Source organism: Sparus aurata, chromosome 5 (genome assembly GCF_900880675.1).
Source record: "Sparus aurata chromosome 5, fSpaAur1.1, whole genome shotgun sequence".
Classification (NCBI taxonomy): domain Eukaryota; kingdom Metazoa; phylum Chordata; class Actinopteri; order Spariformes; family Sparidae; genus Sparus; species Sparus aurata.
Window position 1 is genome coordinate 67,501 of NC_044191.1, and position 12,601 is coordinate 80,101.

The 12,601-nt window shown below is 40.9% G+C and overlaps 1 protein-coding gene across 2 annotated transcripts in view; it reads right to left on the reverse strand.

Annotated features, from left to right (window-relative positions):
• Positions 1 to 573: 573 nt before the first annotated feature.
• The window catches only part of abca2 (ATP-binding cassette, sub-family A (ABC1), member 2), a 118,102-nt gene continuing 106,074 nt past the window's right edge, over positions 574 to 12,601 (reverse strand). For both annotated transcript variants that reach the window (XM_030416483.1, XM_030416482.1), the window contains 17 exons: positions 12,457 to 12,568; positions 12,237 to 12,297; positions 11,746 to 11,920; positions 11,542 to 11,657; positions 10,624 to 10,771; positions 10,224 to 10,347; positions 9,639 to 9,771; positions 8,559 to 8,679; positions 8,105 to 8,283; positions 7,598 to 7,739; positions 4,647 to 4,781; positions 4,102 to 4,205; positions 3,925 to 4,017; positions 3,557 to 3,659; positions 3,112 to 3,249; positions 2,805 to 3,014; positions 574 to 2,342 (listed from right to left, as the gene is read on the reverse strand). In XM_030416483.1, coding sequence (XP_030272343.1) covers positions 2,307 to 2,342; positions 2,805 to 3,014; positions 3,112 to 3,249; positions 3,557 to 3,659; positions 3,925 to 4,017; positions 4,102 to 4,205; positions 4,647 to 4,781; positions 7,598 to 7,739; positions 8,105 to 8,283; positions 8,559 to 8,679; positions 9,639 to 9,771; positions 10,224 to 10,347; positions 10,624 to 10,771; positions 11,542 to 11,657; positions 11,746 to 11,920; positions 12,237 to 12,297; positions 12,457 to 12,568 — 2,130 coding nt within the window. In that variant the 3' untranslated portion in view covers positions 574 to 2,306. The remainder of the gene's footprint in view (positions 2,343 to 2,804; positions 3,015 to 3,111; positions 3,250 to 3,556; positions 3,660 to 3,924; positions 4,018 to 4,101; positions 4,206 to 4,646; positions 4,782 to 7,597; positions 7,740 to 8,104; positions 8,284 to 8,558; positions 8,680 to 9,638; positions 9,772 to 10,223; positions 10,348 to 10,623; positions 10,772 to 11,541; positions 11,658 to 11,745; positions 11,921 to 12,236; positions 12,298 to 12,456; positions 12,569 to 12,601) is intronic.

Genomic DNA, 12,601 nt, shown 5'->3' on the forward strand with positions numbered 1-12,601 from the left:
AAATCTATCTCTAATATATCTTTTTTTTTTTTTTTTTAAATTGGCCCATATGTGCATTGAAAGAGGTTTTTGGTTCACTGCAGTTGTTTCTCTTGCTCATTCTGGGCCCAAATAGATTCTTTCTTAACAGTGATTCCAAGTTAAGTAATGGGGGGCAAAATCCACTGGTCTTGGTCAATATTTTAGCATTATACACACATTTGACAGTTCAGCTAACGCTAACATGATATTTTAGCAACAGGAGCCATCAAGTGATTGTCTTCTGAAGTTACATTTCTCACATTTCGACCCGAGACAGCAGCCAACTAATTTCACTCTGTACATGGGCATGTATTGTTTAAAGAAAGTCTTAAAAGGATAGAACCTATCCTTTAAAATGAGATTCAAGTAAAGCACATACATTCTCACAGCCTTCAAAAGTCTCTAAATTCTGTACACACCACAGTGGATCATTCTGCACAGTGAAGCTCGAACATTCAAGTGAAGTCACAAAAACCCAAACATATTTCTGAGTGGAGGATGACACTAAATCTTTTTCACACAGCTAAATGAAAGCACAACCATCCAAAAGAGTTCAGAAACAAACTCTTTAATCATACATGTTTTGTCCAAATGAGAATCAGATGATGCTTTACATTCCCCAAAATACTGTCAGAAATGCCTATTAAATGTAGAGCAAAGTAAAATAATATTTGAAATTTTCTGGCTGCACCTAACTCCATCTTCAATGTTTGACATCATAATACATTTATGTTTCTGTTTCTGATTCTTCTTGTTGTAGCACTAACCAGATGTTCCAGTCAATGGAGGATCTAAATTTAACAAAAAAATAATAATCACGTAGGCTAAGGTTCACAGTTTTTGTTTTTGACTTTTTTCTTAGAATTAAATGAATTTAAATATTCAGTATTCCACCAACCAACTTTCCTCCACGTTTACATTCCCAAAGAAAAGAAGAACATTTAAACAGTCAGTTTTTATTGTTTAATGCTGACCCCTTCAAGTAGGAAAACAGCCCACCAGTGCCATAATAATCACCAAAAATATGACTGCAATTAACTGTGAGAGAAGAAGTGAAACAGTTATTATTGACAGGACATGTCACAACTCAATTATCACAAAACTCTGAGAGAGACCAGTTAAAACCACATGCCAACATACAGTCAGAGAAACATCCATGTTTTTATATTGTGAATAGTTCTGTGAATAGTTCTCCAAATTTCATTAAAAATGATAAGATCTGCAAATCATAAAACATGTACTGTAAGTTAAACAATAGATTATTGTGATCTGAGAGTTCCCTTTAGTATCACAGTGATGCTAGTGCAGTTATTGTCAGGGAATATGAGCAGAGTTCACTTCAGTTTCAGACTGCTACTAAGCTGATAAACTTTATTGGAGATGGCGATGTTGTTATTATTGTTATTATTATAATAATTATTATTATTATCATTATTCATAATATTATTATACACTGTGTCCGGTTTACAGAGGATCTTCTTGGCAGAGTCCACAACATAATGATATGTTAAAAGCACAAACGAGAGCATTCAGTAGAAAGAGACCAAATGTACAGTGTTAAAACAAGTTGACAGAATGGAGGCACCATCAGGACAATAATCATGCCATGGAGATTTTCATCATGTCTCGACATCAAGGTAAAAGAAAAGGTCGCCCGCATGTCCAATTCCCAAAGTGCATTTCACTACATCCCGTTATTGCAAAATAAGTCACACACGTCAGTAGCTGCTTCGATATCCAAAATAAATCATTCTTCTTGGCACAGAAAAATATACTGTATTACATTACCACTGGGAATCAACTTCATCACAACATGCTCTCAAGGCAGGTCTAGTTTGGTACAGTAAAAAGGGCCCACTGTGGTTACATGAGGCCCTTTGGCAGGGGGTGCGTACAACCAACATATCACCAGAGATATGTTCATTCACTAACAAAGATAGCTTACCTACAGTACCCATCAGCCATATAGTAAGATACATTCTCAAAAAAAAAAAAAGTCTTTATATGGAAACATTCGAAGTCTTCAATCCAAATGCAAGCACTCCTGCTGCTGTGTCTCCAGCTGTAAACGAGGCTCTGCAGGTCATCACCTCTATCTGTAGGGGCTGACCTAAATCACCTCAGTCCCTCTTAGGATGTAGAAGCTGAGGCTGATATACTGAACTACTGGTCCTATGATCCATGGTGCACAGAGTTTTGGTCCTCTTCAGGGCTAAGTCAACAGCTCTGTTTCGCCTACAGACCTTAGACAGATGGCCTTTGTTACTCTCATCTCTCTGCTCATTTCAACAGAGAGTGTCTGTGTTGAAGGACAGTTGCACCTGCCAAACAAACATGTATAGGTAATCTGTGTGACACTGCAGCAGTAACAATAAACAAGCAAACATGACACAACTGACAAAGTGCATGGCAGAGTTCATGTATCAGTCATGTTTATAACTACTCAGACTGGACAGTTGTACAATGTCTTCTTTGGCCCTGGAGAAGGTTAGTGTAGTCAAATTCAGAAGGACGCAGTGAACACACTATCCATATGTCCAGGGGATGTACCATAACTTCTCACTGATAATGCTTCATTTGAAATAATAATTCATGTCAAAATAATAATAAAAGAAACCTGCCTTTGAAAAATAAAAAAATGGACTAATCACAGGAACGTGTTTCATCTGCAGCCTTAGACTCATGTTTGAAAGTCTGTCATCTGGGATGTGAAAGCATCACAGATTTCGACACAGTCACTGTCACAATGAATGAAAATAAAACCCTAGGTGTGATGCACTTACCCTTTCCTCTTCAAAGCTGATGAGTCCTTCATCATCGTCGCTCTCCAGCTCCTCGGGCGCCTCACTAATCAGAGCGTTGAGCTCCGTGTTGGCCGGACGAGACTTCAGCAGGCTGAGGATGCGCTGCAGGGGGGACTGTCCATCACCGGGGGGCAGCGCCTCCTGCTGCTCCAGGTTGTCACTCTGCTTCTTGGCAAAGTTGACAAACACCTGGGCAGCAAAAAAGGTGAATGATGAAAAGATTAATTTAATGTGTTCAAGTTTTTCTGTTAATATCCAACATGTCCTGTATTAAACATTGACTCACATTGTCCAGAGTGGTCTGACTGACAGAGTAGTCCTCGATGCCCAGCACCTCCACCACCTGCTCCATCTTACTGAAGACCTGAGCCAGAGAGATCCGCTCGGACTTCAACTGGTACTGGACCTTGGTGTGGTGACGCTCCTGCAAATATGACAACAGATGGCTTCAGTCAGAAAGAGGGACTCTTCTTTAAGACATTTATTGAACCTCAATCTGCTCTGTTAAAGACAAACAATTTCAAGCTGTATTTAAATAATCTTTACTAATATATATTATCTTACATATATATGTATGTCATTTATCTATAATTAAACTTTAAAGTAGGCCTACTAGCTAACCAATGTCTACACTAGTGTCATATGGTCATGTATAGCAATCCTTTTTGCTGGTGCTCACTGACTTGGAGGATTTACTGGTATAAATGACAGAGGTAGTCACAGTGCTGTACCTTCAGAACAGCCTCAGGGAAGTTTCGGTTGAAGAATCGAACCACCTCCTTCACATTAGAGCTGCTCTTGGTTCTCACTGTGATCATATAGCCATCCCCAAACCTAGAACATGATCATAGACACATGCTTCAAGCTCTTTTTTGTATATTTAATTTTTACCTCCAATAAGGTTATTATATTTTCACCAGTGTCTGCTGGTTGGTTGGTTTGTCAGCAGAATCACAGTGAACCTACTGAGGTGATTTCCATAAAACTTGGATGGAGGATGGATGCCAGCCCAGAATAGACCACATTAACTTTCGGTGTAGGTGCAGATAGTAAATAAATCACAAAAGGAAAAAGGAAGGCAAATCTTTATTCTCCTCACCTGTTCTTGAGGTGTTGGATGCTGCCCAGGCATTTAAACCTGCCGTTCACCATGATGCCCAGTCTGGTGCACAAAGCCTCACACTCTTCCATGCTGCAGACGACAGCAAGAAATAATTTATGAAGCACAAATAAGATAGAACAAGAAAAGGTGAATGCGAGGACTGAGGTGTGTCACCTGTGTGATGTAAGCACTACAGAGCGTCCTGTTTTGATGATGTCAAGGATTAAATTCCAGAGGAATCTGCGGGCCTTTGGGTCCATCCCAGTGGTGGGCTCATCCTGGAAAACCCACAAAAAACAGTTGAGGAACTTACAGCTAGACTCACTTTGATGTTTGTTAGCCTTCTATCATGTTCCCCAGAAAAAAAGCAAAATAAATGTACATCTAAGGATCACTCCAGTTTATTACATTGATGGTCATATTCTTTTATGTGTCCAACACAGCGACACATCACTAAAAGAAGTCAAACTTGGAGGCTAATCTGGCAGTGAGCACATCTGAAATGGTGTTAACAATCCATCCCTCACTTGACAGGACAGCTGTTGTTCTATGCATGTTTACAATAGAAGTTTTGGGCAAACATTTTCACCTTTGCCTTCATTTTCTTTTCTAAATAAATTAGATTAACCTGGCAGTTTGTTTCCAACCTGATTGTTACAAGCAGTTTTTTGTATTTGTGTCCTTGTGCAGCATAGAAAGACATCCATTACATTCCTCACCAGGAAGATGAGTGAGGGGTATCCGATCAGAGCAATGGCAGTGGAAAGCTTGCGTTTGTTTCCTCCACTGTAAGTGCCAGCAGGCTTGTCAGCATACTTTGACAACTCAAGCTTTTCCAATGCCCACTGCACCACCTAGAGGAACAGAGGGGTAATGTCAGTCTGTGATGAAGCTGCACCTCTGATGATATGGAGGGGACAAAGGGAAAGACATGAATGAGATTTCGACCAACAAACAACTGGTACGAAATTTCTAATAAGATATAGACAGGTTTTTATTTTGGAGATTTGTGTCGCTGAAAACTAGTTTGGAATTACGCTGTGTTTTTTTGTGTGTGTCTTTTATTGCATCTTTTTGAGGACCAATATCAGTTTTAAACCACTGAAGGCATATACACTACTCACAATAAGTTAGGGATATTGTGAGAGACTCAGTGGATTTCATACATACGGTGTTTGTTTCACTTCAGAGAGTTTTGGGATAGGGAGGCAATTGTATTGGGGTGATAGACACACCTCATTTTGTGTTTTCCACGTAATGGTCTCACTGTGTACAGTGTGCCTTACATATTGGGGCCAATACCACAAAACTAAAAGACAACCCTTTTCAATGTGGCATCAAGTTCAACATTCTGTGGGTATAAAAAGCTGGTATTGTCAGTAAGTCATTCCAAGTTCATCATTCAAACAGCCATGAACACACGACGTCACTTAACAGACGAGCAGCGCCACCTGGCCATAGCGCGCCTTCGGGTCGGTGGCAGGCAGTCAGATGTTGCTCGTGAACTTGGTGTGTCTCAAAGTGTCATCAGCAGACTTGCATCAAGACACAGAACTACTGGCAGAGTTCGTGACAGACCCAGGAGTGGAGCCCCACGAGTGACAGACCGCAACGATGACCAGTACCTAAGGACCTATGCACTCAGACATCGTTACGCAACTGCCACACAGCTGCAGGCCCAGTTACGAGATGTGAGGGGTACTAGGGTTTCCAGACAAACCATTCGAAACTGACTCCACCGCTTTGGCTTGAATGCCAGACGACCGTTGCAGGAGACTCCACTGACACCAAGACACCGCCGTGAACGTTTGCAGTGGGCACAAGACCATGTGACCTGGACAATGCAGCAGTGGTCTACCGTCCTGTTCACTGATGAGTGTCGGGCAGAGATGGACAGAGTACTCGACCCCAGTACTTGAGTAAGAGTACAAATACTACTGGTCAAAATTTACTCCGTTACAAGTAAAAGTAGCTCAGTCGACATGTTACTCGAGTAAGAGTAAAAAAGTACTTGCTTTTAAAGGTACTTAACGATCCAAAAGTACATGCTTTTAAATTTACTTTAAGTAAAAGTAAGAGTAAATTTCTTATTTTTCACATCAATGAATTACTATATTTTTTTCTAAATGAATTTAAGGACCTTTTAACTCTTGTTTCTGAGAATAAACTCTTTGAAACCACCTGCACTGATGTGCTTGCTTTTAGAACCACAATGTTATATAAAGCCTGCAGAAACACCTGTAAAAACAAATCAAATGAATGGGATCACAGGAGGACAGCAGATGTTGCAGATGCAGATGTTTATTAACAATCATTAAAACTGTAACCAAATGAACCTGCACCGTCCAACTAACTCTCTATCATTTAGCTAAGTTTGGAACTGGAACCCCCTCAGAGACCAATGTTGTCCTCGGACCACTGGTTGAGAATCACTGCTTTACAAAAAACTACATCTGATGCAGCCATTGTCGCGGTTTTGTGTTGACAAACGCAGTCGAGAGCGTGGCTACTTTGGTGGTTTCCTTATGGGGAGGGATGACGTATTTCCGCTTTTACGTAGATCCCAGTGGAGAGCGTGCACTGTGATAGGTTTCCTTCTTTGACAAACACAGCTTGTGTCTAATAGTATTTTAGAAAAAAAAAGAGCAGACCTGCTCAGCCTTCCTAGAAATTAACTCGAGTAAAAGTAAAAATATTTGTCTTGGAAATGTATTCAAGTAAGAGTAATAAGTACCAAAGAAATCTAATACTCAAGTAAAGTACAAATCCTCTGGATATGTACTTAAGTACAGTACTCAAGTAAATTTACTCCGTTACTGTCAGAAATGCACAGAAATGATGGTCATCAGCGTTGCTGGAGAAGGCGAGGTGAGCGATACGCCGAGGTCAACATGGTCCCTAGGGTTCCCTTTGGTGGAGGAGGTGCAACAGTCTGGGCAGGGATCACCAGTCAGCGCAAAACAGATTTGGTTTTTGTAGATGGCTCAGTCACTGCACGTTCTTACCTCAGAGACATCATAGAACCCATCATCATCCCCCAATTCAGCCAGCACACCCCCAACTTTCCGTTCATGGATGATAATGCTCCACCACATCGTGCCAGAATTGTCACAGCTCGACTTCAGGAAGTCGGAGTGCCTCATATGGTATGGCCAGCAATGTCCCCTGACCTGAACCCCATAGAACACGTCTGGGACCAGCTGAAGCAGAGACTGGATGATCTTACCCCACCCCCACGTGACCTGGCAGAACTGCATGTAGCACTTGTGGAGGAGTGGAACGCATTGCCTCAGAACAACATCATGAGGCTAGTGAGGAGCATGAGACGTTGCTGTCAAGCTGTCATTGTGGCAAATGGTGGAAACACCCGCTACTGACATTGTCAGTTTTTGTTATTTGGGGCTATCCTTGTTATTGTCTGATTTTTTGGGGTAATAAATATTAAACTAATGAAAATGGTGTTTCTTCTCATTCATTATTAGTAATATCAAAGGGAACTTTTACTTATTTCATTAAAATTCAGACCAAATAGGAAAAGCACTCATGTAAATAACAATATCCCTTACTTATTGTGAGTAGTGTAGTTGTGTTTGTTAAGGTCAGGGGGTAGTCATTATGTCGAATAGGGCCCACGAAAAAATTTAAAGACAAGTGCTTGTGTGAGACCAACCCTCTCCTGGTCCTTCCAGGGAATACCACGGAGGCGAGTGTAAAGCTCCAGATGTTCCTTGGCAGTCAGGTCATCAAACAGAGCGTCAAATTGTGGACAGTAGCCAATACTCTGCTGCACACGTAACAGGTCCTTCAGGATGCTGTGCAGATAAACACATCCACATACATGGAGAAGAGCAGAGAAGAGAAGAGACAGGTGAAGTGAAGTGAAGTGAAGTTAATGGTACTTAAGTTGACGTTAACTTGCTAGGTAACTAAAGATGCAATAAAAACTTCCCAACAATAGTCATGCAGTCTGTCTCAAAACAAAGACAGACAGATGTTGACTCCAAAAACCTTTTGTTTTAATCTGTTGCCAGATTCAGGTTGGGTTCAGCTGGTCACCAGTTTTCATTCTGCCTCCTGTCTGATGAGGCAATCTTGATGCATATGCTTTTACTTTGCTGCTGAACAATACAGAATTCATGTGATCATTAAATACTCATTTTATTTTTCTGGCACTGACCTGTTTCCATTAATGAAGGCCTCTCCTCCAGTAGTACACTCATCACCTGTCAACATCTTGAAGGTGGTGGTCTTCCCGGCTCCATTCACTCCCAGCAGTCCAAAACACTCACCAGGCCGGACACCAAGACACAGCCGGTCCACTGCCAAGATACGACCCATCTTTCTGGATTTATACACCTGAAGGAGATATCGAGAACACATTCAGATGTACAGCACATTAGAGGAACATACCAGGTAGCTTCTAAACTATAGTACAAGTCATTTATATTTCACTGACACTGTGTCTGATAAACTAGTTTAGTGCACTAGCATAACTGGACAAATAATGGTGATGTTTAAGTAAGATGTGCAATTGTCAGCACATTGGTTAGCATTATTGCAAGTGTAAATGTTCTGTGAAAACAAAAGAGTAGCTTCTGAATGTTTGTTTAAATGTTGATGACTGTAGAAACCTTTGTCAGGTTCTCGATCTTCAGCATGTCATTGTCAGCGTCTCCTCGCAGCACTCTTCGTCTCTCACAGGCAACATCTACATCATCATCATCTATAGGCTGGCAGCTGACTGGAACCCTCCTGGACAGACGGACGGATACACACACACGCACACAAACACACACACACACACACACACACACACACACACACATACAAATTTCATGCATATTTTCAGCATGTCCACTATGTATATCTGGGTTGGCAGGGGATTAAGAATAGGGCCACTGTGAATACTACTCCCTCCACCCACAGGACAATCCAGGAGGCCGGCAGCAGCCCAGCATCCCTCCCCAACAACCTCAACTCCTTTTTTCAAGATTCGAGACAAACAACACCACCTGGCTAGAAGGAATCATCTCCTCCCTCAAGCCTGCAGCAGCTGAACCATCCTATAAGTGCTGTGCAGAGCAGCTAGGGGGCGTGTTTCAGCTCCTGTTTCAACGATCCATGGACAGAGGCACAGTTTCCCATCCCCAAGAAAAGCTCAGTCAAAGCTCTGAACGACCTGAGGCCTGTGGCTCTCATCTCTGTCATGATGAAGGCTATGGAGAGGGTCATAAATAACCCCAGGCTGCAGAACACAGAGGAGAGCAACCTTTGTTCCCAAGGCTGTTCAGCTTCTAAACTCCCATCCACCCCCCCACACTTGACAGGACAATACCAAAACAGACAATAAGTAACCTGTTGATGGTCACTTCATCTTCCACTTCCCCTCCCTCTACTGCATTTTTCACATTTGCACTAACTTGCTGCTGCCTCTAAATGCACAACCCAACCTAGCTCAGTGCTACTTTGCACCTCACATAAATACTGTAAATTTCTTATTTAGTTCATTAGTCTATTTAATTCTATCTGACTTGTTTTGTGTCTGTGTAGAACTACTCCACCAGCCTTTAATTGCCCCCTGGGGACAAAAATAGTTTTTTGAATTTAATTGAATTGAAATATGTGTCTGTGTGTGTATTAATGGCATTCTTTGTAATGTGTATGTGATGTAAAGGCCACATCACACACAGACAGAGACACACTGAACTCACGGGGGTTTCCTAAGGAAGTTGTACTGGCAGAGGATGGTGATAAGGAAGCCAACAAAGCCTTCGACTGTCATGGCTACAAGTCCTCGAGTCACAATGTCCCACTCAAACGGAGACTTCATCTTGTCAAACTGGCCTGAAAGCACAAATCCACAACAATGTATCTATTACTTTGCTCAAAAACATTTGTCTGTGTCAGAAGTAAAGCCGTTACAGTACAAATTTGAATAAGCCTAATTTCAAGTGTAAGGCTGGAAATCATCTCTTTTGGATGGGTTGTCCCAATTCCCTCGTTTGATTTATTTGTTTGTTTGTTTTTTTCAGCTAATTTCTTAAAGTGCCGAAATTCTGAAATTATCCTGTTTTCACTTGAAAATGTATGCATATTGTGTATGTCAGTGCACATTGTAATTTAAAAACTGTTAAATTATAGTACTGTGGAAAACAATAGAGATAAGAGGTACTCTTTGGGTAGCAAATCATCTTTGTTTAAACACTTATTCAGCATAATACTGTTATATATTATAGTGTTCAGTTTCTTAACTTTAAGCATTCTCTCTTTGTGAGGCATTTTGAAGATGAGTGTACCTATTTTAGCGTAATATTCATTGATGTACTCATTGTAGGCCATCTCCATCAGGCCATGGCCCAGGTTGTAGTTGGGGAAGATAAGGAAACACGACTTCAGGTAACTGTTGACTTTTTTCAGATCCTGCAGGAGAAAAAAATGGATAAAGACTTAAATACAGAAACCTCCAAAAGCCACATTCTAATCTGCTGCAGTACAGAGGCAAACACACTATATCGATTTAGTTGGATTTATTTTTTCTTATCTTGCTTTATCTTCTCCTTAATGTGTAGGTGAGATGACGTGTGTGACTGTAAACACTACATTACTCTCGCTGTAGCCTGAGAAAAATCCCTTGGGTGAAGCCCGCAGAGAATATTCAGTATGTTTCAGGGGTTAAAATAACAGAGTCAAACTGACCTTGTCATGTTCAAAAAGCTGGAGGAGGAAGGTGGCAACAGTTGCTGTGATGCCTATGAAGAGGTTGATGACTATCAGGAACACGTAAGCTGTGCTAGGAACCTCGAACCAGAAGGATGCTGGGTACATGATGGGAGTGATGGACCACCTGGGACAGAAGATGTCCGAAAGCTTTAGAACACAACAGAAGAAACTGAAAAGCATCCAAGTGTTCTTCTTTCTTTCTTTCTTTTTACTCTTTCTCTTGTTCTTGTCTTAAACCAAGGACTATGGATTAGGAAAATAGTTACTTTGGTATGAAACTTTCCTCCTTTTTGGTTTTCCCCATGAGTGCAGCATGAGACTGGGCCCAGGCTGTATGTCAAGAAAATGTCATTAAAAGGGACAATTCACCTATATTATAAAAACAAATCTGAAAAAAGCCAAAACAAAACATTTTTCTTGTGTCAGACGGTTTCAATTTTAATCAGTCATGTTTGCAATATATGACTGAAATGTCTGCCTAACTTTAATGAAATGGAGGTGAAAGGAATTTAGTGACCTGTAAACATCTATTGCAATAAGTCTTTATAGTAACACTGTCCCTGTTTACTAATCCACAGAACACACTGTAAACTGGTTTTATTATGGACCATTCTGTCAGTGGAAAGTACTTCCTGGTCACTCTTTGGTGTAAGGCTATCTGTGTAAACTGAGTAAGCACGATTTACTTTGAATTTATCACTTAAAGAACTGGAGAATGTACTCTATCCTACAATAAAAAAAGGATTGCTATCAATTTTTTAAAAAGTGTAAGCACAACCAAATTCAGCTGTTCATTCAGTGAACTGACCTTTTAGAAGAAGTTGTGGGACCTTAACCAGAGTATAGCTATGAATCATGTTAATCAGTACATTCAAATTCAATCAGACATCTCACCCGTAAAGAAGAAAGAGGGAGAGGACGGCAGGGAAGTTGGTTGGGGAGGTGTAGGCTGGCAGGTCGAACACAAACAGAATAATAACACAGCAGGTGGCGGGTACCAGGTAGTTCAGCTGAGGAGATATCAGAAGGGAGAACATGTTCACACCTGCACAAACACTGTCAGTGTCAGTCACACACACACACATGTATCCTCCTCACCATGTCCCATATGTAGTTAGCCAGCCAGTAGATGACAGGGTCACAGCCACTGACAAACTGCAGGTGTTTGGCCTTTGTTGATTTCTCTGCAACCAGGAAAACCACAAAGCTGGCCGGCACAAAAGACATGGCAACAATGATGAAGATGGCAATCACCACATCTGTGCCCTGGAGTCTATAGATAAGGAGGACAGGAGAGGAAATATACAGGGAGAGATGAGATGACAATAATAAGAAAACACCAGAAACATTCACACTCAGCTATCAATTGTATTGCTTTACTTGTACTCATAGAAATGATGATGTAACACCCACACACATATATATATACACATACATACATACATACATACATACACACACACGTACACACATACACACACATATACATACATATGTATATATGTATGTATATATATATATATATATATGTATATATATATATATATATATGTATATATATTTCTTTTAAGTCCAGCTGAGCAGCTTACAAGTAGTCCAAAGAAAGGCTGGCACTGGTTCGATTCATCGGGTGGTTTGTCAGTGTGATACCTGCAGAACACACACACACACACACCACAACCTCATTTATGTAGATTATAAATCCTAACCCAGAAGATTGCCCAAAACTACAAAATTTTATTTAACAACACTGATAATGACATGGCATTTAAATGGGATCTCTGTCCATGCTGTACCACATGTAATTACCATAGGCCGCAGGGTTGCCTTTGGATGACGGCAGGTTGGCACGCAGGATGGCGTTGTTGAGGACATTCAGATATGTTGGCATGCTGTGATAGCCTTTGTTGTTGTACAGAACCTGCACACAAGCAGTCACTCACTGTCAGTGGTT